The sequence below is a fragment of the Ammodytes marinus genome, assembly GCF_949987685.1.
Source record: "Ammodytes marinus genome assembly, chromosome: 11".
Taxonomy (NCBI): Eukaryota; Metazoa; Chordata; class Actinopteri; order Uranoscopiformes; family Ammodytidae; genus Ammodytes; species Ammodytes marinus.
In genome coordinates, this window is record NC_137215.1 from 19720278 (window position 1) to 19745656 (window position 25379).

The 25379-nt window shown below is 44.5% G+C and overlaps 1 protein-coding gene across 3 annotated transcripts in view; it reads right to left on the reverse strand.

The window, feature by feature from the left end:
- tacc2 (transforming, acidic coiled-coil containing protein 2) overlaps nucleotides 1-25379 on the reverse strand; it is a 45717-nt gene that overhangs the window by 14002 nt on the left and 6336 nt on the right. For 2 of the 3 annotated variants that reach the window (XM_080037333.1, XM_080037332.1), the window contains exons 4-6: nucleotides 16233-17030; nucleotides 11593-11904; nucleotides 92-198 (exon numbers count right to left, since the gene is read on the reverse strand). In XM_080037333.1, coding sequence (XP_079893459.1) covers nucleotides 92-198; nucleotides 11593-11904; nucleotides 16233-17030 — 1217 coding nt within the window. The remainder of the gene's footprint in view (nucleotides 1-91; nucleotides 199-11592; nucleotides 11905-16232; nucleotides 17031-25379) is intronic. The other variant, XM_080037334.1, reaches the window with a different exon arrangement.

A 25379-nucleotide genomic window follows, 5' to 3' on the forward strand; every position in this document is an offset into this window, starting at 1 on the left:
TATCACCTGCTGCTTTTTTCCCACCTTTGGAACAGAGCATCAAGCTGTATAATAATGAATCACACATCACTGATGAATTCTCTTACTGTACCTTTTTCATCAAACGGTAGTGGCTGGGTTTGGGGCTCTGCAGGAGAAACAGCCTTTACTGGAGTTGTGGCTTCAGGGGTCTCAAATGCTCCATCAGAGTCGGAGCTCCTATAACAAAAGATAAGGACACACTTAGTCATGGCTAGTGTGAATCACACTACTATCATTTGGAATGTAGTGACTGTATTGGGATCATTGGCATTGACGTTATGTGAGGGTGAGCTAAATTTCTCTCTTTCCGATACATCAGATCAAGTGAGCAGCTTCAGGACCATTTTCTTTAGAGCAATATGAGCTAAATATGTTTTCCTACAGATTCACAAATCACGAAGAGCACTATTTCAATGAGGGTTTGAGGTAAGATGTAGCAAGTCCATTAGCCAAGAGGCTTCTTTTTTTTAAAGCCCTTGGCTAATAAATGCTTTCTGATTTTTATGGCTACAAAATGAAAACACTAAATCTACAGTGAGGTGACAGATAATGACACATCTGAGACACAGAATAACCCCACCTGGGCACACACACATGCAATACCCATACGCACACAAATACCCCCTCAAGATCGGGAGATAACACAGCCATGAAATAGAAGAAGGGCTACTTACTACACGACAATAAGCTATAAATAAAATCCCAATGTTATCATCCTAAGCCAAAGGAATATTGTTTAGTCCTCCGCAGCACACACACATACACATAGCCAAGCTCACCAGTCAACCTGACTACCAAACTGCATCCTCCGCTGATCAATGTACTATCTGACGGACGGTGTATGTGGCCCCAGTAGTCCCCGGTCCCTTTCTCACCTTTGTCTGACTGTCTCCCCGGCAGCCCTGATCAGGTTATCATGACGCGAGCCCCACGAGAGACTCCTGAGGAGACCCAGAGCCGGATCGGAGTCCGGGCTGTCCCCGTCTCCTGCCCCTCCCAGTAGTGAGTCCCAGCCCCAGCGAGCCCACTGCAGTGGAGAGAGAGCCTGCCACGCACTCACTGCCATGGCTGTCTGATGCGAGCTGCACCGCTCCGCTACCACAATGCTATACTGCCTGACACACGCAGGTAAGACAGCCACCGCCTCTTCCCTCAGATGATGACTAATGACACCAGATCAAACCTTTCCCTGTAATCCAGTTTAGTTCATTCATGCTATATCAGTCCAAATCGGTCCGTCTCCACTCCTGCCCCAGTAAGAAATGATGCCTACGAATCTAAATGAGACTGGCTGCAGAAGACCACCCCCTGCATACCGTGTAATATCTCTCTCCCAACATCTCTCTCTCTCTCTCTCTCCCTCTCTCTCCAAACCTTTCCTCCCTCGTTCCACCCCTCTCTCTCTTGCTCCTGATCCACTTGGCTTTATCCACACAAGGAAAACAATTGCCCACCAGCTGAATCAGTTCTGATAAGCCTTGGTCATTACTTCTACGTCCAGGTCATCTACTACACGTTACCTGTCCTCTTTATTTCTACCACACTGTCCTTTTTTACAAGCACAGGTCCTTTTCACGGGACACACTTATTGTTGGGTGCAGGAGTTGGCTTCACCAAGACATCATTGGAATGTATAATGAAATAGCCTTTTACACTGAACTATAAAAAAACAGTAATTGAAAATGCAATGCCTGGAGCAAACTGGGCCATTATTTTGGAACCACATCAACACACACACACACACACACACACACACACACACACACACATATGAAAGCATAGACAGGAGAAGAGATGAGGACCCCCACAGTTAAGTGACATCTTCAAGTCTATAGCCACTATATTGATCCAGCCAATCTAGGGATTCGGCTCAAGGCATCACTGAAGCCATTTAGTATTATGTCACAGATGCACGAAAGCATGGCTAAAATAAAAACCTACAGAATGAAAGACATGGTGGAGCCTTAAACTGCATTGTGTTGTCAATATGGCCAATATGGCAGATCCATCAAGAATTCTGTTGGCATGTTACCTGTTTATTTAAAAGAATATGTAATCAATAAGTGTTACTTCAAAAGCCTATACTTGCAACTTGGTATGATAAAAACGAGACAGCACATGGCAAATTAAGGAAGCCAGAGCTGTAATCTCTGTGGGGGCTCCATGTGTCCCAGCAGGATAAGACTGGTCTGCCTGGACATCCATCTGGATCAGTCAGGGGGAACCAGGATCAGACTGTCAGATGGTCAGACAGGCAGTGACACAGACAGCTCCTAGGACGGGACCCAACTACAGATAATAATATGCATATAGGCTACCACACTGAGTTAAATATATCGAAATAAGAAGAGATAGAGATTTTGATTTGATGTGTAGCAAAAATGTGCACATCAAAGCTGCTTTTATGAGAGTTGAGTCATTCGGGCTCAGTTTAGTGCTCAGTTTATGTCCTTGCAGAGGACCTTTTGCATGTGACTGCTAACACTGTGTTGCTATGGCAACTGGAGGTTGTTCCCGCCATATGTTCCACGTTGGAAGGTGGGAAAAGATGGCGGATGCACACAGTCCAACGCAAACACACAACTGGGGCTTGCCTAACTTACGAGGTCCAGGCACAGCTGCTGCATCAGCATTTTTTTATTCCCACAGCACATCAAATTTGCACTAAGTATAACTTTTAATCGCTTTTAATCAATTTGTTGTGTTTTTTCATTAAATAAAACCAGTGACATCATGTAGAACAGCTGGCATTTAAAGGTTTAAAATCATTAAGATTAAGATTTTTTCTACAGGAAGGACTGAAGTTGAAAAAGATTTTTCTTTGTTTTAAATGTCGAAGGTGGATATTGTGATTTTTTTAAAAGCTTTAATCTTTATTCAAGTTATAACAAATGGCATCTAAAAGACATGAATTCATACACTTAAAGGAGTGCTGGAATGAAACAAATTAATAAAAAGGATGAGATCCATGTGGGCATGTCTTCTGTGTTAATGCAGCCGTATCTACATTAGCTCCTACGTTAGGTGCAGACAAAACAGAGAGTGAAAACAGCGTGTGGGTGAAGCAGTCAGGCTTATGGGGGGGGCGAACAGAAACAAAGAGAGCAGCGGTTAATAGCAGCGTTTCGCAGACTGAGCATTACTGCCTGGAGACAGAAACTCTGCGGCTTGAGAGAGGGGGACACTGCATTTCAGACAGTCAGACGTGTCTCTGCTTCCAGCCAAATTCAAAACAGCTTTCACAAGGGGTGGAGGAAGAGCCATCGCCAGCCCCCAGGGTGAAGGGGAAACTGGGCTACACTGACACCTAAACCTACCACCACCTGTCTGTCCTATATACACACAATCTTCCTCAAAAATAGAATTTGGAGGCATTTGGAGATGTTGGATTGACTCTTATCTGCTCAAATGGTAAATTTGGTGTCACCATCAAAGAGCAATAAGGAGGTGAGGTAACTGTGATATTAGACAAGAGAACAAGACATTAGACATTGAAAACAAAGATGGAGGAAGGGGTGAATGGAGGCAGGCTGCATGGTCTCCAAGCAGCTGTGCCATTAGCCTCAATGGATTTGCTGCAGCAGACTCCCTATACATCGTCTACCGACTGTCAAACACCTCTAAACCCTGTCTGTCTGGACACAACGCTCATCCATCTCTTTTCCCGCACCTCCTGCCCCATCTTTACTATTCATCATCCCTTTGTTATCTACTACTCATTTAGCAAATTGACTTGCCTCTCCGCCGCTTTGGAGCTTTCAATATCACATCGGGTTGATTAGTGATCTGTGTGTCCTGAGCATCTTGGGCACTAAACAATCTACCGTCAGTCAAAAGGGGAAAGAAAAACAATAGTAGCTAGATTAACAAAATCGGTGAAATAGATAGATAGATTGATATATTAGATAGTATTATTGTGAACTTGGCATTGGGAAGTAAACATCTTACACTGTGTACCCTGACTGTATGGAAGACAATAGTACAATTATAAAGTAAAAACATATGATGTCATACTATGTGTCTGTCCCTCGATACACTACTATGTGCACAGTCTATGGTCTCTCCTGTGAGATATATAAATGAATAGACCAACAGAGGGAGCTCCAGTGCTTTTTATACCCTTGATCAAAGTGTGTCTGGGTATAACGTATTACGTCATTGTCCCTGTGCACCCTGTGAAACACCACCACAACAACGTATATTCATTTTTACAAGAGCCTATCCAGTTTCCACACAGATGTGACACGGTGAATGGGGAGCAACTTTTAGAGCCTTTGTAATGGGGACAAGAGCACAAAGCGGCTCTGTCCTCTTCAAACCTCAGGAAACAAAATCTTACAGAGAATCACTCTACACCTTCTGCATGTCGTATGAACGGAACCTTAAAGAAAAGAGTTATTTTTTTCTTTCTCATCTCTATCCAGACTGCGTTCAAGTTCAATCAGAAATAAATCTCCCCCTCTGAGGTCAGGTATCCCTTTGTCCCGTCTCAAAACAATGAAGCCACTGAGAAAAAAAAAGTGTGAGACTAACATAATCTCTCCCTGCAATACGTCACCAAACCTAATCTGAGACTTTGACTGCAAGCAGATGGCACGTTTAAAAAAACAGCAGGAGTCAGAGGGTTCAAATATCTCTCCATTTTAATGATGAACTCCAACGGTATAGGGTCATTCAGTTAACTACAAGAAAAGACACAGAGAAAGGATTCCCCCCCCCCCCGATCCCACCACGAGTACAGACAACAACACAACCTGGACTCTCATTTTAGATTTCATAATATAATGAGGAGGAAAAGAAATAGAAATTGACGATTCATTTGGACCATTACCTGACACTTCCACATCAGAGCCGTGCAGTGCTTTGATGTGTGAAAGCTTTATATGCTGTAAGTGCTTTTGACGGTGAACTCGGTAAGAGCCTCATTATTAACGGTTGGGCTGCTTTGCTGTTTTGCACACCTGTGGGAAAAAAATGACTCTGCAGCTGATGTTTTTATTAAAGTATCCAATCCTCTGAGGTCTGAATTCAGTAGAGGTCTGAGATGAAATATTGCCGTATCGCACCATAAATCATTCATTCCTACATAACAGACGACACATACACACATGCATATCCCTCCCCCTTCTGTTTCTCCCCAGATCCTTGTTTCCCCCTGTCTCGGATATAAATAAAACACAGCAAAGTGGAGCACTCTCGCTCCGTCGCTCTCTCTCTCCCTCTTTAACTCTCTTGCTCTGTCTTTCTCTCATCTGCTGATATTCCTGAGTTAACTTCTTCCTCCCCCCCACACAGCGTGTTCTATTTCCACACCGTCACCAGTTCCTGCTCCCAGTGCGACAGTCGCGTCCTCCTTCACACAGAACAAAAACATCACCCCACCAGCCTCCCAATGGCACCTACTACTGCACTCATTGCTTAATTCTGGTTCCACTGAGGATCTATTATGTTTTATCCTTACATGCTGGACTGTATTCAAGGCATCTATAACACATGTGCCTGCACACATGCGCAGGTTATCTCATCCCTGTTTGCCTCACAAAAGCAAACAACAACAATAAAAATGGTGGCGCGCTCAGTTGGTCGTGTTGGATTTCACAGCATGGTAAAGGTCTCATGGCAGTATGCATGAAATGATAGATTTAGAGAAATCAAAAACTGAGGACGGTAGGAGAACACAGTGTCTCAGAGCGATGAAAAATGGCGAGCACAGCCATTATATTACTCACAGGTGATTGCATTCTGTATTATAAATCAACCTGCAACCACAATGAATATTTATGTTGCATGGAGGAATAATTTAAAGCCATAAACAAACCATGTATAGCAGCAGAACAGAAGCAGTGGAGCGGCTTTCCAGACCTTCAGCTTTGAAATAACGTAATTTTCATAATTTTTCTTCTGCTTTTATATTTGCTCGGTCACAACACAATGTTTCAGGACACAACACAGACTAAGTCTAACTCACATGTGTTCTTGAGAGGGACAGGTTGTGTCTCCTTGCTCCATGGACTCGTTGGCTCCCATCCTCGGCTAGCTCTGCCCCCCCCCCCCACACCTGCCCCCCCTGCCAGCTCCTGCTCTCCAGCCACCCTCTCCACATTCACCTGCTCCTCCCCAAAAAAACACCTCTTCCTCCCCCTCTGATCGTTGCTGGGGAGGCTGGCACCCAGAGCACTGGCCGAGCTTACTGTGCTGCAGTGCAGAAGATGAGGAGAGAGTCCTGCTTGCATCAGGAGCAGAGCGGTGGATGATTGAGGGCTCCCTCAATTTATAGACTGCATCCCCGAGCATCTGCTCCACTAGCGACTGGAGATATTTCCCTGCTTCTCATCCGGTGGTTAAAAAATGATGCAAAACACCTGGAGGAATTAAATAGCTGATGGCAAAAACACGTCAATAAGAGAATAATCCTGACAAATAGGGCTGGAATAATAATCCTGCGTTCTCGCCGTCTTGCATGAGTGTCTGATGTGCTCTGCTCTCTGTTTGGTTGCTGATATCGCTGAGCTGTGTGTTGCTGCTCTCGATTGCCTCCTCCCCCCTCTCTCTCTCCCCGGACTCCAGCCTCCTGCGCCTTTAAAAAGACAAGCAGCCTTTTCCCCCGGCCAGCTTCTACGGCTATGCAGGGGAGCCTGACAATAGCAGACCCCCGAAAACCGCACTGATTAGCAGGCGCTTTCTCTTTCATTCCAGGCGTCAGTCCCCATCATCCTCCCTATCCACAATAACAGTACCTCTCCACTTTGCCTTTACCCAGCCAAGATCCCCCCCCCCCCCTCTCACCGAGTGAGTAGCATAGTGAAAGTGTCAATTTGCTGCCTCTTTTTCAAACAATGGGTGCTTCCCGCATTCAGCGTGGCCAACCAGAGTGATGCCTGAGGTAAACAATAGGCTGAGAAACTAGTATGTGTGTGCATTATACAGCTCTGACACTCTATTCCATTCATGCTACTCTACCAGTACCTCAGTATCAGCACACATTGAGAAAACAGGCATTATGAGACCAAACCAAAATAAGAAACAATTAAACTAAAAATATTCGACAACATTTTTTTCAACACGTAATGTGAAGGTTAAAGACATACATTTCTATTTATAGGTGCTTAATCAGAGATGCCACTCTTCCATCAAGAGCCAGGGACATTATGCTTCTTGACATATGAGCATCTACATTTCTAAATTAAAGGTCCCTGTGTTGAATCCCTGGGCAACCTGCTCAGTTGGTGATCTAATTTACTGGCACTCTCATCAAACCTGGAATTGCATCACAGACCTTACGTGCATTAATTATATTTTGTCTAGTAGCGTTTTCCAGTGTAGACATCGGTGTGTGACAAAGACATCGAAATGTGTCCTGTGGGATGGAAATAAGAGCAGGAACAGGTTTGGGCAAGTTGTCCCATTGATTGTAAAGGAGCAATGGGAAAGAGGGGCGTCGGAAATATGAGAAGAATAAATCTATTGTGCAGTCATGGGAAAGCAAGAAAACGAGGGCTCACTACTACAATAGCATGCACAGCCGACAGCATTTGAAGTCGCGCAAGAAATCTTGCTGTACGCAGGTTTCAGGTGGCGCACCTCTGCCTATGTGAACTAAAAGGACAAAATAAAAAACACAAAGCAGGTGTTCATGTACAACATCACAGGATATGTGAAAAGGGGAGTGTTTGCATGTAAACATGAAGTCCATTAACTGATGTTCACATAGAGTATCGATGTTGAATCTAGTCTATGGTGGGCCTGTTGGTCGATGCTTCAGAGCCCGAGGGGACAAGTAAAAATGATGCCCACTCACAGCTCCCAACACAGACCCCTGCTAAAACCAAAATATTGATTGCTAACTGCCGTCCGGACCTTCATACCAGATCAAAGATGTATCTAGGGCAGCACAGCATGTACAAGCAAAGAACAAGTTCCTGTTCAGTTGAATGGCTGACATAACAACAACGTCTCTGTGCTGCTACTTTTAGAGCCGGGCCTGGCACTGCGGTTCCAAGTGTAGGACTGAAGAAAATGAAGGAATAAAAAATTCAACGAACTCAGACACCGGAAGATATGGCCTTGGCAGTTTTTTCTAAAAGATTCATAACGGCGCTCAAGAGGAATCAGGGTCACTATCATCCGTATGTGTAGTCTGCAAGAGGGTCTAAATGTAATAATTCAGGCTTTTATGCTAGTTATGATGGTGGAGTGGGTAAAGCAGAATGGGAAGGTTGGCAAGACTTTTTCATTTAAGAATATGTCAGTAGAAGGAAGATAACCTTTCAAATGGATTTCAGTTGTGTCAAAACAGTTTCATTCAGAATCAAATGTTATAAGCAGGACTTAAGAAGGGGGTCTTTAGTAATAGCTTATTATTGTTAGTTTTCATTCATCTTGCAAATGCTAGCCAGAGATGGTGACAACATTGCCACATGGTCAGATTAAAAAAAGGAAAACAAGCAATGTACCCCTTCAGTTGGACCCAAGTTATGTGTGTTTTTGTCATGTATGTTAATTATTATTATTATTATTATTATTATTATTATTATTACTGCAACTAAAGTAGGTTACTTATCTCTCTAGCTATTCAAACATCCTGAACATCATCGATGACACATGCCAAAGTATTCCTCTAACTCTAACAAACCAAGGGACAAACACTGTGTCAAAGATGTGTTTTGGGGAATCCTGGTATTAGATTAGTTTGTGACACTGATCGCGGATCTGCCCCTCTGATCCTCCTGCTGAACAGCTGCTGATCAGGCAGGGTAAAGGCCTGGAGCTTTGTTGTTCATATGCCAAGAAGAGGCTGCATCGCTCCCATAAAGCAGTCAGTCGTGGGATCAATTTCCTGAGGCTGCGTCTACAAAACATCCACTCTCTGACTTCCTACCTCTGCACTTACAGTATAACTCTTCAAGAGTCGGTGGCATTCCTTCTTTTTGTAACCAAAAGCAATCGGTTGAGTGATCAGGGCGCTTCAATGTAAAATCTCAAAGAGAACGATCCAGTGAAACAATGGCTCAGATACCCGATTGACTCATTACCTCAAACGCAGACATGTGTTGTGGTTGCATAGGTTAATAAGACATTTGTCAGAAAACTAAAAGCATAGCCTCTAAATGCAACTTTATGGATTTCTCTACAGTTTCAAAGAGAAGAAAGTGAGGTAATAAAAACATACCAAATCAGGGGAAGAGCTGACTAGTTTTGGAGTTTTCAGGGAAATACAGTAAAATAAGAACCTCACTCTTTGCTGTCAGGGACTGTCTTCACAACAAAAAGCATGTGTATAAAATGTGTGGAAGTCACTGACTAATGAATTATTCTGAAAAAGAATTAATTCAAAAAAAGAAGCCTACCTTAATGTTTTTGTCACAGAAGGATCAGGATGTAATCATTCCTCATGCTAATCTCAATGATTAAGTCAGGATAAAGAACACAAGATATGTTTGCCTTTTAGGTAACTGTCATTTGATTATCACATGTTGACTGGAGAATAGCGAGTAAGGCCTTGTGCTGACTGGCATTTGTGTCATCTCTTTACAAGTGCATATTTTATGTTCTAGTCTTCTTTGCATTGCATATGAAACTCAACCTTGTGCACCAGATTAAAAGTATAGTTTAGTAGGGGTTATTACTGCACATATGTTGGCATGCAGACCCCTCTTTGCCTTTCTGCTGGCAGTCCTCTCAGATTCCATAAATAATATAACAACACTGTGCTGCTAGTCCATCCTTCTCAAAAGTCTGGTCACATCTTAGCAAGAGAGGCACAAGCATTTAAGAAAGTAAAAATGGCATCTTGTTTAGAAAAAAACATGTCTAATTCTGCATATAGACAATGAACAAGCCTTTTTCTTATTCAACACGCATGGATTGTGAGAGCTGGTGTTGTGTCTCCCTGTGTTAGTCTTATACCTGTAGCAGCAGAGTGCAGATGCAGGAAGGCAGTAAAACATCTACAGTAAAACATGCATAGTGGACTCTGAAGGGAAAAACACCCTCTGCTGGTTGTAAATAACAATTGCACTGTGAAAGTGGCTGAGTCATTCCCTCTATGGTCTAAACTTCCACAACAAGAAGGATTCTGGAGGAATCGGACGTTTTTTCGGAGGGGAAACTGTGCTGGCAGAAAAATATTTAAGAAACATTTACATGTAATCAGCGTCAGCATTCTAAATGAAAATAATGTTGTTGGTGCCATGACTAGGGTGCTACACAAACAGCTCAAATAACACAAAATTAGCCATAATACGTCAAGTGGTCAAGATGGGGAAGGCTGTGCTAATTGTGAAATAGCGTGCTGCTCTACTGTATCCTGTAATGTTTAAAAGATCCGCATATCGATATCCAACATTAACAAGCCACAATTATACAGTATATGTTTTAGTTTCCATGACCACTGAGTTCAAGCATCAGCCAATCCAGTTTCCTATGAGTTCATGTGGTAGACATGCATAGCAATGCTAATCTGTAATTGTGTGAGGTGGTAAGACCAGAAATTTGCTCTTGATTTCACTTAGAACAGGCTAATAATGCTGCATGTGATAAACTGCATCTATATACAGTATGTACAGTGAGCACAGTCCGAATTATATTTCACCATTCCTGATAGGCATGGTAAAACATTAAAGGAAAAATGCATAGAGTTAGATGAGAAGCTCAATACCGCTCTCATGTCTGTGTGTATGGTAAATTAGAAGCATGAGCCAGCAGCTGGTTAGCTTAGCAACAAACACCACCTGTCAGCACCTGTGAACCTCACAAATTCAATCGTTATATCTTGTTTTTTTTAATCAACCCAACAAATGTAGTCCAAATACTGTAAATGTGACATTTTACAGGGGTTTGTGAGCTGTACTACTTATTGGCCAGAACCAGTTGTGTCACTGCAATCAGCCAGGAAATAATTCAGCACAGAAAGATGAAGAAAGGCAGACCTTTGGACAGAGCCAGTCCGTTTAAGAAAGTCTTAATGCTAAGCTAAGCTAACAACGGGCCAGCCCGAGCAACATATTTACAGTTTAGAGGAAAGAAAGTGTCTCGATCTTCTCACCTTGTTCTCTGCAACAAAGAGAACAAGCATATTTTCCCAAAATGTCAAACAAATCTGGTGTTAATACACAGCCTAGGCTCTGTAAACTGGTAGCATATGCAAACAAAGGGTATGTAAACAAAGCGGCCACATGTCCGTTTACAGGGCATAGGCTGTGTATTAACACAACACAACAACATTATTGTTTTCAGCGCACACACAGTGTTCACAACAAGCCTTCATCAGAATCACTGGCTCCACCATTAATGCCCTAATTTATCCTGAACTGAGGTTGAAAGGATAAGGACATGACTACTTTACGTCTAGCAGGCTAGAGGGACTAGTGTCAGCACTTGACAAATCTACCGTACGGTACGGTGTCAGGAAACAAAGCCGAGTAGGGTCACTGAAGTCCCACTCACACACATTCACATCATAATAAACATCACAAATGACGAGTGTTTCTTTATGACCTTTTAAAGTGAAATGGAAAAAACATCTTAATGAATAGGTTCAGGAACAGTGACAGGCTCAGGCAGGGTTCATACCTTAAAGGGGGTTGGCAGGGTGCAGAATCAGGGCGGTGGTCCTCACAAGCAGGAGGTAGAGGAGGGGAGGGTAGGGCTGGTGGAGGAAGAGGAGGAGAAGGAGGAAGAACGGGTGATGCAGGTGGGGTTGGTAGAGCCGGGGGAGCGTGCCTCTCTGGTGGGGGTGTTGGAGGGGGAGTGGGGAACTCTGTGGTGTCGTGGAGATGGGGTGGTAGGGCGGGCAGGAAGTGGTTTTCAGAGGCAGAAGGTTGGGGAGAGGAAGGGGCAGCAGGGGCACGGTCACCTCTCTCCGCCTGCTCAGCAAGGGAGGGCCTGCAGGGGAGGGAATGCACAACATCAACAGACAGACCAAAAAAGAAAAGAAAAAGAGAGGGCCAAGTACAGTGAGGACACTCTCGGTTTTGTCCCGTAATGAACCGAGATGGAAGCTTACCTCGCAGCAGAGAAAGATGAGGCACTCCGATCTGACCGTCACCTAAACATATGTTAATGGCTTGAAAAATACAAATGCTCACTCCAACCTTCCTGAGAGCACCTTGTCATATAAATGACATGACACTGAAAATGTACTTTTACTCCTCTATTCAGTACACCCTTACATGATATCCCATGTCACCCTTGCTCGCTCGACTTGCCCTCTGCAGTGATAGTCTGTTTTAGTGTATGTCTCTGTCATCATTGGACACCTGGTGGAGTGGATTTGGCCCATATCCAGGCCTGTCTTATCTGGAGTGGTATAGGCTCTCTAATCTGACAGGCAATGCGATGGACGCCCCATGCAGCTGTTCCCCACTTGGGGCATGCCTCCTGTTTAGCTCTATAAATACCCCGGTAGCCTTTTCCTCAGAACAGAGCTTTACAACACCTCCATCAACTAAAAGCCCATTTGCAAAAACTCACCCGTCCAGTCAACTGTGTACTGCTGAGCTGCACTTTCCAAACGTCCCTTCCAGCTGCTCAATTCAGACTGAAACTGAGCTCTGTTATTCTCCATCCCTCTCTCTCTCCAGTAAAGTCAGAACTTAATCACATTTAATGAGGGTGTGTGCTTTTCTTAAGGGCGTAGCAAGTTACAGTTTACATCCAACACTGGATGGTGGCATGAGAAGGAAACCTTCTACAACGCCATATCTGAATTTTTATTCGGTAACATTCCTCTCATTACAAATCCCTTACACCCGCCAGCCAACGCTATACATATGTCAGCGTCTGTGGCCAACTTGGCACATGCAGCCTGGAAATAGAAACAACCGAGTCACAACATAGTCGAAGCAAACTGTTAGAAGACTCACTGCTGCCCCCAGAGATGGACAAAAACTGCTATGGAGCAGTTAGTAAAAATAAATTAAGCTAATAAGAGAAGAGCCAATTCGCAAATAAGATTAGCCTGGACTTTGGTTAAGTGTGGTGTATGAGTGGCTTTTATGTGGGGATAATGTCAGCTGACCCACTCAGGTTAACAGCTGGAGCTTTACAACTGGGCCCTTCTTCCATATACAGTATACAGTATATGATGTGTATGAACTAGTAGAGGCTTCATCACCATAACAGGCAACATGTTAGAGAAGAAAGAAAACTTCCTCACGTAATTGTAGTTTTACTACTGGCATTAACACCTGGAGGCTCTTTTTATTGTTGGTTATTCAGCAGTGTGCAGAACTTTTCTGAAGGGCACCTCATGAGCAGTTTTTGAGAAAGCGAATCCAGATTCTACAAGTCCAGCCCCTTTTCTACCGCAGTCCAGATAACAAAGCCATATTCTCGACTTTCATGACTGAGTATAAAGTAAACAAAAGTGACTTTGCCTGCACTGTATCCAAGCCGCACACACATTAAGTGTAATCTACGGGAAACAGCTGGACGCGAATGACAGCAAGTCCAGGCAGTGTGTATAATGACATACAGACAGTCGTAAATAAAGCCAGCTGAAGTTACTAAGAAAAGTGTTTTTTTTATTGCTGTATCTTAATGATGGTAAGACTGTTTCTGTTCTAGAGCCAGCAGCTAGCTCATACTGTCCTGACCCACACACCCACACGTAATGCACTTTCAAGAACACATTGTATAGCAAACACATACTTCATAAATAATCCACCAGTGCTCCTCGGCCACTACTGAGATTCAATTATTATTAATAGGCCTTAGAGTAGTGTGGTTGAATGAATGAGATTATCCAATTCAGGTCATTCCAGCAAAGTCATATGAACCTACAGTCTCCATGGTAACTAGTCTATTTACAGTACAATGTGGGCTATAGCACGTCCCACTTACTTTTTACTCCAAAAAACGTGGATGAGAAATATCCTACACACCACGCACAGGCGATCCTCATAGTGTGAGAAAACATGATGTGCTGTATTAAAACCAATTGTTAACAAAAAAAAATTAAGATGTTATCCTGGTACTCTTGTGTCACATGTCATTCAACAAGTCTGCGGCCAATTGTAGTCATATGTGGTAATTTTAAAAGTCTACCATGCCAACAAGATTGTATTGTCACAGACAGTATAGTTAATTATTAGTTTTACTACGACTGAGATCTGTCGCCAACTGTCTATCCGGCAGCCTCAACATCAATGAAGGGCGGAGCGAGACATGCTCTAACCTGTCACATTTTTTGCAATGCATCATTCATTTCGCAACTTTGTTCCTTCCTGTCCTCCTTCTGTATCTTCATCTTTCTATTTGTCCCTTCCATGTGCCCATCTGGTGCGGTCGGTAGAGAGACAGAGCGTAATTAGCTCTAGTTACCTACTGACCATCTGCTGCATCCACCTGGAGGGACTTACCTACTGTACACGCACACGCACAAAAGAAAATAGGCCACCTATTTCTTCTTGTCAACTCACCCCGATTTCAGCCACGGAGTAGTCCATCAAAAAAACTTGACAGAGAGAGAGAATGTTAGCTAGAGTGAGTGATGGAAATGACTTCTTCTGAGTTGCCTGGAACACTCCAAAACACCAGAGCCATTAACTGTACGTCTTGGTCTCTTCTCTCCTCTGTCTGTGACTCTGACGCACGCTCTCGTATACACACACTCGAGCCGCAGCACATGCTCAAGTGTTTCCCTGAACTCTGGCTTTTGTTCCACTCCGTCTGCTCCGCGCAAATGACTTCAGTGGGGCTGAGTGCCTACCCAAAATTCCTCCCACTACAGGCTTCAGTTCACAAAGCCGCACAGACTGAGCAGGACTGACAGCTAGGACAGCCCCTGGGGGCGGGGAAAAACCTCATGTACACACACACACACAGCATCCAGCGTGCATGTCCCTGCCACACGTTTGCAAGTGTAACTTTATCCATTGATGAAACCTATAGTGGAAATAGCTCTGTCACTCTTCCTCACTCCTACTCTGAGCAAATCTTTATGTCTCCCAACAGCAGTAATGGGACAAGTGTTGTGATTGACAGGCGGCAAATGCTACTCTGGCATGTGGGATGCCTCCTGAGAATGTAGCAAACGGCATGAGAGAGTGACAAATACGAGAGATAACTGCTGAAGCTGAGAAAAGCCATACAAAATAACAGCAGTGATTTGGTTTAATTAAAATATCCCAAAAGACATTTATCACATAGCTAATAAAGTGGAAAAACACCACTTTCACAGCACATGCGTAGATGCACAATGAACACAGTAGTTACATATGAAGTATTTCAGTAAAAAAATGACCAACATGGAAGGTTAGTCTAGCATTGAGCTGTAAGAGAAAATGCTTGAATAAACACTAAATGCCTACATGGAGGGTGAAACTAAACAGCACACTGGTTTACCATGTGTATTTAACTAAGTCAGGAGTTTCAACAACATAAAAGGTTCACTGCCATTGCTTTTACATCGCTACACCAACCGGTATAAATCTGCGAGACTCCTTGTCATCCGTCGAACAGACACCGTTAAACCGTTGCAGACAGCAACCACCGACCAGACGCCCTCGAGGTGTCTGGAAGCCAAACAAAGCCACCAATAGGACTCTCCAAGCGCATGGAAATCCATTTTAAATGTGTGACAGCCAGAGCTGCTGCTGAGCTGTAAAGCACATGTCCCCCTGAGAGATCCCCCCTTTTACAAATAATGTAGCTGCGATAAAAAGTCTGGGATACGTCGGTGTCGTGAAAATGTTATGAGGATCAGCTCTGAAAGGTCACATACAAACCATCTGATGACAGTTTTTTTCTTTTAAAATAAATAACAGTTCAACCACAAAAGGACCTGTCAACCCATAATCCTGGTGTTTGTACAGTAATGGTAACAGGCTTTAATCCTAGATTTTAGTCAACTGTGGATTACATAGGACATGTTCTGTTTAATCCAGACTCTGAGTTCTGAGAGGAAAAAGCCCCTTGGTTGCAGCCTTCTAGGGAAACATCCCACCACGCTTAATTCAAACAAGTACTGCAGGCTTTCACTGGAAAATGCCATCAATTCATAACCTAGGTAATTGGACACGGACAGTAAAATGATCTGTCGTGCACATTACACTGCAAAAGTGGAAGTTGTTGGCTGTTGCAAAATATTTCAACACATTGATTGTGGTCATAAAAAAATGAATTAATTCACTCAGATTCAAAGTCTCTCTAAAGTAAATCTCATCTCACCATCAAAACCCTCGTTGTTATTGATAATGTATGACACTCACCCGCTGTCCTGTGGCTCCTCAGCAGGTGCCTGGACTGATTCTGTCACTGCAGTTTCCCAAGCTGGCACTTGAAATAGCTCCACAGGTGGGATGTCTAGAGGTTCTTCCACCGGCTCCTCTGGCAGCTCACTGACCAGCTTCTTCACTGGTTCAAGAGGCTCTGCTGGTTCTAGTTCTTCATTATTTGTTGGTTCTGCTGGCTCTTCATTCTGTGTTGGCTCTGGAAACTCTACTGTGATTTCCGTCGGTTCCGGGAGCTCAGCGGGCTTCTCCACTATTTCCGAAGAAGTTACAGACTCCCTTTTTGGTTCTGGAAGAGGTTCTTGGTCTTTCTCGGTTGGTTCTGTGAGCTCTGGGTTCTTTGTTTCTTCTGGTAGCTCTACTCTTGTACTCTGTGTTTGATCTAGGAGCTCTGGCGTGGGCTGTGTTGGTGTTGGTGAAATAGCGGGCTTCTCCGCTATTTCCGGATAAGTTACCAACTCCCTTTCTGGTTCTGGAGGACGTTCTTTGTCTTTCTCGGTTGGTTCTGTGGGCTCTGGGTTCTTTGTTTCTTCTGGTAGCTCTACACTTGTACTCTGTGTTGGATCTGGGATCTCTGCCGTGTGCTGTGTCGGTTCTCCGAGCTCTTGTGTCTTCTCTAAAGGCTCAGGAAGGTCCACTGGCTTTAGCGTTGGGATCTCTGTTGTCCCCTCTGCAGTGTGCTCCGGTGGTGGGATATCCTCTTCTCTCAGAGGAGCAACTATCTCCTCAGTGGGAGTAAGAAACTCCAGTTGAGGAGACTCCAGAGATGGGAGGGGTCTGGAAAAACAATGCAAGAGAAGAGGGGGTTGGGGGATTTGTTGTTAAGTTTACAGCACATGCTCAAGGAATGCCAACTGACATATGCGTTTGTAAGTGTGGGTACAGGAGCTTCTCTACCAGAGGGTGTGTGTGTGTGTGTGTGTGTGTGTGTGTGTGTGTGTGTGTGTGTGTGTGTGTGTGTGTGTGTGTGTGTGTGTGTGTGTGTGTGTGTGTGTGTGTGTGTGTGTGTGTGTGTGTGTCTGTGTCTGTGTCTGTATATGTGTGCGTTTGTTGTTGTTGTTGCATTGTGTTAGAAAAGGCTCATTCTTGCCCTGGAGAGCAGGGACGATGCCACACAGCTGATGTCATCCTTTGAATATAAAGGGCTGCATTGCTTCCATTAGACTTTAACAGGCACGGTCATCTGACCCGCGCTTGATTCAATACAAAGTGCAGCTCTGTGTTTACCTCCTCATTCATATTCATTGTCACACTGCCCTCTCTAATATCAATACAAAACAAGAACCAAACATTACCCTGTTACTGGAATGATACGTCGAACGAAACTGACAAAATCTATTAATGCTGAATAGCTATCAAATAATTTGCAACCCATGGAAATATCAATATAAATGAATAATTCTTTAGTCATGGTCCTGAATGTTGTGGCTTGGGACGCAAACCCCAAAACAGACTACACATGGGCGTTTCCCTATGTGATGTACTGGAGCAGATGATATGCGACAAACATTGAAGAGTTAAGCCCATGGTGACCTCTACTGACCCTTAAAACAAATGCCCTCGTTAGCTTTTGTCACGTAAAGTCTTGTATGTGTGCTACTCCTCTAATCTCCCCTTTCTTAAGGTTTTTCTTTTTCTTTTCTTATAATGTTTTCAATCACACACATGCTCTTTTGTTTACCTTGAGGTATCCACTGTGTTCGCTTGTTTACTCTGAGAATGGGATGCAGCTTCTTTTAGAGCTGTAATCCAGTTCCTATCTGGTTCTTGGTCTGTCAGTGCAGGAGCAGGGTTCTCTGTATTCACAGGCACTTTTTCATCAAGGGTGATGGGGGCGGACACTTTTTCAATGGATTGCACTTCACCGTGGGAGGCAGGAACAGGGAGGTTTACTACAATATCATCTTGGGGCTTTGACAAAGACATTTGATCACATGGCTTCTCCGACTGCGTGGGGGCTGCAGCAGGGGTCTGTGCAAAGTCTTCTGGGAACTTTGACGAAACAACATTTGCCACTAACTTAACATCTGGAGTTATTTTATCCATCATATCATTGTCATTTTCTGTTGCCTTGGAAAGAACAATGCTCCCCTCACAGGGCCCAACAGCAGTTTCTGTGCTGCTGTGTGACACCTCACTTTCACCGAGCTTTGAAAGTGTAATTGATCCAGAGCTGCAGTCTTTAGCACTCCCAGTTAGATTTACGACCCCCTGTATATCCCTAGCTTCATTGTTAATGTCTTTTATCTCATTTTGTCCCTTCCCCTGGCTGCTAGCTTTCTCTTCGTCAAAAGCTACTATATCTCCCTTTGTGATCTCCTCTACATCAATGCCTTTTATGGGTGTTTGTGCTACCGGGGCTGAGGTTATATTACAACTTTTTAGCTCAGGAGGCTCGCACACTGTATCCTGAATTTCGGTTTTACTACTGTTGCTTTTCACAGCAGTGGCAGCACTGAAATTCTTTTTACCCGTTTCTTGTTGCTCAACTGGATCTGGCAGGGCACAGAGTATTTTTGTATGCATTTCTTCAGCCTGGTTTGCACTTAACACAGCCTCTGTACGACTGGCGTGAGGGTCTGTGCCGACCTTTGAGGAAACAGGGATTGGGAAAGGTGAAGTCTCATGTTCTTGTGATGACTCAACAGATGCAGCAGTGTTCGTTGTGGTAACAGGTGTCCCATGTTGTTCTTGGCAGGCAGCTGATAGGATGCTTTTCTGCTGACCTTTACCAATCAGATCACTCACAAAGTCAGTTTGGTCAGGGGGCATTGCCTCTGTAGCTGACCTAACAACCCCTAACCCAGGGATTTCATCCTCATCCATTCCCTGTCTCGTCTCATCACCTACATGAGAGCGAGCTCTTACTATCTCAATGTCAGCTGAGGCATTTCTCTGAGCTGCACTTCCACTCTCATTTAAATCACTGGCAAGGTGAGATGGGACATAAACTCTTTCAACCCCCGGCGCGGCCTGTCCTCCCTCTCCCTTGCCTTTCTCTAGACCTATCACTCGTTCATTGCCACTGCTGTCAACACCCGTCAACTCATCCCCCTCTACACGGCCACTTGACAATTCCTCCGTGGGATGCCTGGATCCCAGACGCTGCTGCTGTGGCTCCTGTTGCTGAGCAAAACAGTTTGGATCAGGTGTGGACTGCAATTGGCCACAAGCTGCACTCACATCTTGTGCCTTTTCCCTGTCAGAGCTGGGGTCCAGTGTTTGGCGGAAACTCTGGTCATAAACAGTTCCAGGTTCACTACCAGAATCTACCTCAGCACTTAGCATTTCCTCAGGAAACCCTGCAGCACTGTTGGGAGATAAGGAAGACATCTCCGCCTGGCTTTTAGATGCAATGCCACTCTTCCTTTCTCCTTCCTCCTTTATATCCCTTATTGCGGATTCAGTCGGTTGTACTTTATGTTTATGTGGTGGCTGCATGTCTCCAATTTCCTCCACTGCCTCTTTATCTGGCCCATCACTCTGCTGTGGCGTTGTTCCTGTTTTTCCTGTCTGTAGTTTAATGCTGTCTGCTGTATCCTTTTGATTATCCCTTGTTGCCTCTTCAACTGGTTTCCTTTCCTCTTCACACAGCTTGTTGATATGATCCCCCATTCTGCCTTTCTCTATCATATTGTCCTGTTTAATTTCATCATAAGCCTTGTTGGAAGGCAGGTGGGAGCTGAGTGGGAAGCTGACATTGATGAGGTCATCCTTAATGGAAGCTTCAGAAATTATAGGTTTAATGCAAATAGAGTCTGGCTCAGTGGGACATAGAGACATTGCATTATCAGATTCACACTTTGCCAGCACACCCACAGCACCAGGTGGCTGAGCTGGAAGAGTCACATTTTCCTCCTGTGAAAATTGAATATTTACACTGGTGTTTGCAAAATTCTCAAGTTCAACGACTGACTCCATAGCATAATTGCTTTCCCCCGGATTCGGGCTAATCTCATCTGCTTTAACACTGACATCACCAGACTGCAGATCCTCTTCTAAAAGCATTTCTGTCATTTCCCCGATCCTGCTGCCGTCCACTTCTCCAGAGACTTTGGTGCTGTCACCGTCAGCACTGCAGCTATCTGTCCGCTCAGGAAGAAAGACATCACAGTCATTAATGAACTCCAAGTGACTCAACATGGGGCCGGGAGGCTGCAGCACAAAGGAAGGATTACTGGCACTTTGCTCAATATCCGGAAATGACTTGTCAGAGGCTGGCACCTCTGAAGTCACCGATTCATCTTTGATCTGATCAGGAGAGTGAATCCTGGACTCATTGACCTCCATCCGATCAATGATAACTAGTCCATCAAAAGGGTTTTGATCTAATTGGGTGGGGGGCTGGTGACTGGGGTCACTTGGCTTTGTCGAGGTCACAGTGTCATACTTTGAACTGGGGTCAACGTCAGTAGAGAGCTGCCCAACATGTAATTCATCACTTAAAGGCTTGCAGGCAACAACATCAGTTGGAAGCATAGAACACGAGGAGAGAGAATGTTGGTTAGCTTCTTTTTCTTCAAGAATGACAGTAGCATCACTTAATAAAAGTGACTGCTGGGGCTGGTCAGTCTTGACCAAGCTTTGAGACTCAGCAGGTAACTTATCTTGCTCTTCATTATTTGACAAACACAGATTTACAGCACCCTTCCCTGTTTCCCCCTCTAATTCCTTTGTCACCTCAGCCGACACCTGTTGAACTTTAAAATGATCAGCCTCTGAGTTGGCACTTCCTGCTGTCTGTGAAAGGTCAACACATTTTTCATTACCAGTCTGGTTCTTCTCAGTAGGACATGGAGGGTCTATTGAACAGGCCGACTGTAAATCCACAGTGTTTGTCTCCAAGTTGTCATGACTTGACTGATCTTTGTAAATATTTTCCTTGGTAACTGTAGTGCACTTATTTTGGACATCTTTCTGTGGCTTTGTTAAGTCCGCCGAGCTGCGTGTCGCTGGTTCATCCTTGGTAGGAGCAGCATTCGTGGAGTTGTCTGGCTTCTTAAAGCTGAGGTAATCTGGGAAGGTGTAGCTGGCCTCCACGACAGGATGGTGCAAACTCTCATGCACAGTCAGCGGAGGCAATGAAGCGCAGTCCATCACTGACACCGACATGGTCTTGCGATCCGGGGAGGAACTGCACTCTTGTTTCACAGTGTCCGCAAAGTGAACTCTGTTGCGTCCACTACTGTCACGTACATGCACACCTGCTACGGACACAGCAGGGCTACCACTGTTACTATGGGTCCGGGCTTGGACTTGAAACTTAGCTGCACTTTCGTCTATCCCGGCTTCTGCTGTGCTACTCTCCGGCTGGACCTGTTGATTGTTACTGGCCTGTCGCTCAACTTGTATTTGCTGTGGAGTCGTCAAAGGCTGAGGTGAGATTGAAAGCGGGAAGACTTTATCGTTGTTTGTCTGCTTTTCTTTGATGGATGACTCCTCACAAGTGTGTCCCAAAGACCTTGTTTCCTCGGAAATCGCATTCCGTTTGAGATCAGTCCTTACCACTCCCTTTGTACTGCCGGAGCTCTGTTCAGGGGGAGTGGGGAGAGCTGAAATTGCTGCGCCATTCTCCTCCTGGCAGGGGAGAGAGAGACGGTCCTGTTCAGTGCGGATGCTTTCAGGGATGTTGGCAATCGGCTCACTCTGGCTCTGTGGCTTCAGCTGTGACTCGGCAACATCGGTGGGCGGACACGTCTCAGTCTCAGCTGATGACACCCCAACAGCAGAGCCTTCCACAGGCTGGCTGAATGAACTGTGCTCCCCAGCTAGCCCTCCTTTCTCTCCCACCTCCTCTCCTCCTTCTCCTGCCTCCAATCCCGCAGCACTGTGACAGGCTTCTAACCGGAGTTGTTCCTTTTCTCTGTCTCCTTCTGTGTCTGCACTGCAAACGCCTGCCTCCCTCTGTCCCTTTATTACCGTCTCAGCCGAGTTGTGTGGCATTTTGCTGCTGCAGCCTTCCTCAGATGCAGCCTGTCCCTCTTTGGCTGAGACTGCAAGCGAGCGATTTCCCTGTGAACAGATTAACGAGAGCTGCGGAGGGCTGTCCAGGAGTCCTTCTTTCTCTCCGTCTGCAGAGCTGAGGCACTTTTCTATCCCTTCCCAGTCTTTCTCTCCCAATGCTTTCTCTCTCTGTGCTATTATTGCTACAGTGGCTACTCTCTCCAGCAAATCACGCCTCTCGCAGAGCTCTCCCTCTCCCTTGCTTTCTATCACTTCTGGCATCGTGGGTGTTGTCAGTGGCAACGCTGCAACCACCACCACCGAAGCCTCATCAAGGGCACTCTCCACTACACTCTCTCCCACACAAGTTTGACTGCTGGAGAGTGGGCTCCTGTTCTCTTTTGCGAGTATACCTGCTTCTGAGGTAACTATAGCCTCCTGTCTTTGTGCATCTGAACTCTTATCAGCAGAATCAGCTGGATTGATAGCAGTCGTATTGACATATGTCATCGGTGTATTGTGGTTACTGATGACAACTCCAGTCGAATGATGCTTCCGCTGTGGGGTCTCTTCCGGACAGTAATTTATGCCACATGGGGCCTCCGTATTTTTGTGGGGATCTGACTGATGAGGCGTCTGTGAAAGAGTAAGATGATCCTGTGTGATATGAGGCAATGATAGTGGGGGACTGGAGCTGGGATTTCCCCCGGGACTGAGCTGCTGCTTGTAGTCAAATCCATTATCAGGCCGTTCCCCACAAATCACAGTCTGACTGTCTGCCTGCAACACTGATTCTACATTTGCCTTTGAATCTGTGTGGATTTCTCTATTCATAGGCAACACAGCCGGTAAATCATTTTCAGGTTGCACTACTGTCTTGTCCCTCTGTTCGCTTTCTGCATTCTGCTCCATCTTCTTCTTTTTCCTTTGTTTCTTCTTGTCTTTCTTCTTTGCCTTTTTGTCCTGCTCGGCCTGTCTGTCGCTTTGTGAATTCATCCCTTTGTCTTTTTTTGACTCCTGATCCTCCCCAGTGTGACTGTTTGCTGCTGTCTTCATCTCTGATAATGCATCTTTATCCTTTATATTAAGATCACTGCACCCTGCTGTTGCATCAACTGAATCATCTGTCTTTTCAGGATCAACTATACAAACTTTAATACTGGACTCACCGCTGTGATTTTCTTTCTTTATATCCACAATCTTGGTTAATGCCTCTTTGCATTCCTCCTTAATCAATGTATTACAATCTACAGTTTCCTCAATGGCTGCATTAGGATCAACATGTTTGTCTCTTTGATTGTCTCTCTGCTCAGTGAAAAGAACCTCTTTTTGCGATTCTGTTGTCGTTTCTAATTGTGTATGCAGTGGTCTTTCCTTCTGCTCGGTGTCTTTTTCTGGCTTCACCTCTGGACATTTATCCAGGCTCTGTGTTGTTTTAATTTCACTCTCCGTCTCTGCTGGCCCAGCACTACTCTCAGTGCCCAGTATGTAATCCCTGAAACTAAACAAAACTGTATCCTTCTGACTGGTTGCTGCTGCCTCACTGTTTCCGTGTGTACTCTTGTTTCCATGGCCCCCGTTGCTGCTGTGTCCAGGCTTGACTACAACTGGAGGCAGTGACTGTGAGTCATTGCTCTTATTAACCATCGCTTGTCCAGTTTTCTTCCCCGCATCGTGAGCCGTCTCAGGCGTGGTTTCGGGAGGAACTGCGAAATCAAGAATGCCCAGCGAGACCATTTGCTCTTCACATTCCCGGTAGGCCTCTTGGAGTTCCCGGTCTAGAACACTGGATGGGGGAGGGGTCAGGGGTCGGCCACTCGGTGTTGCAGCGGGTTGAGGTGAAAGCAGGGCATTTGTGAGAACTGGGTGGCTGATGTCTGGCCTGAGACGAGGGTAGGGTGACAACGTTAAGAGTGTGGACTGGCAGGCAGACAGCTGGTCATTCCACAATGCGACAGAACGCTGCTATAAGCAGTGGCAGAGCACAAGCCCATGCTCAGGCACTACACTCTACTATAAGTTTGCCCACACAACACACAGCTGTACTCCTTAATGTCAGCTGTTTTCAAGCTTATGGTTGTTAATGAACATGCAGGTATGTTCATACATACCAAAACACTACAAACGAAATAAAGTAGCACTCTGAATTTTTTCCAAGCATCTTTTACTATTTAATGCAAACCTCCCAACAACAAGCCTCAATATAATTTAGCTATTTTTATGTGACTGCCGTATTTTCGAATTGTACTAAGGAAAACCATAAAAAGTTGTAAATAAATAATGTGTATAGTTGATGATGTATTGGAACTATGCTTTATATTTTTCACGTTAACTTTTAAAGTATACAGTCCATCCCATCACCCTGACAAATGTAATGAAAATCGAAAATTAGGAATCAAATTGGAAAAATGTAAAAGTATTTTGGTAAATTTGAAAAAAATACTTTTTCATGTAAAGGATTCAAGTGTTACTGTAAATGGTACATGAACCACGTTATATAAATAATAAATTATTTACTTATTATTCCCTAGAGAAAAATGGGATGGTGCCGGATAAACAAGCTCACACTTTGGCAACGAGAAAAAACGCCTCAAAACATGTATCCAAAAATATGAAAGGAGTGACAGTGGCACAAAAAAAGATTCCCTGAAGTACAGCATCATAATGTTAGCGTGATTGGAATTAAAACCTTAAATAATTAGGCTGGAGCAGTGCCATTCACTTGCTGAGTCACTGTTAAATCATTAGCCGGCAGTACAGGAAAATGCTGTAGGACCAGCTTAATTTTCAAGCCCGACTGCATGTACCTTCCCACACATTATGAGGCTATTTGAACGCTGGTCATTTCTTCTACTGTGATCATGAAATCTGATCCACACAGGACAAAGTCTGTGTCTATTTTTTTTGTATACATGTAGCAACAACTATGACTGAGTCATTATGCATGACCTGATATAAATAAAGTGAGACATAGCGTCACTAAGCCCCATTGCATGTGATAGGTTAATACTGTCACACTTATTTGCTCTCTAAAAGGTGCTGACATTTCCTTGTAAAGAAAACCTCTGCCCTGTTAACATGTCATTCCTCACTCACTTCACCGACATGCCAATCAAGCCTATATCTCAATCACTTGGCACTCCCGTATAAAGTGTGGAGCAGCGACATACACCAAAGTGTTTG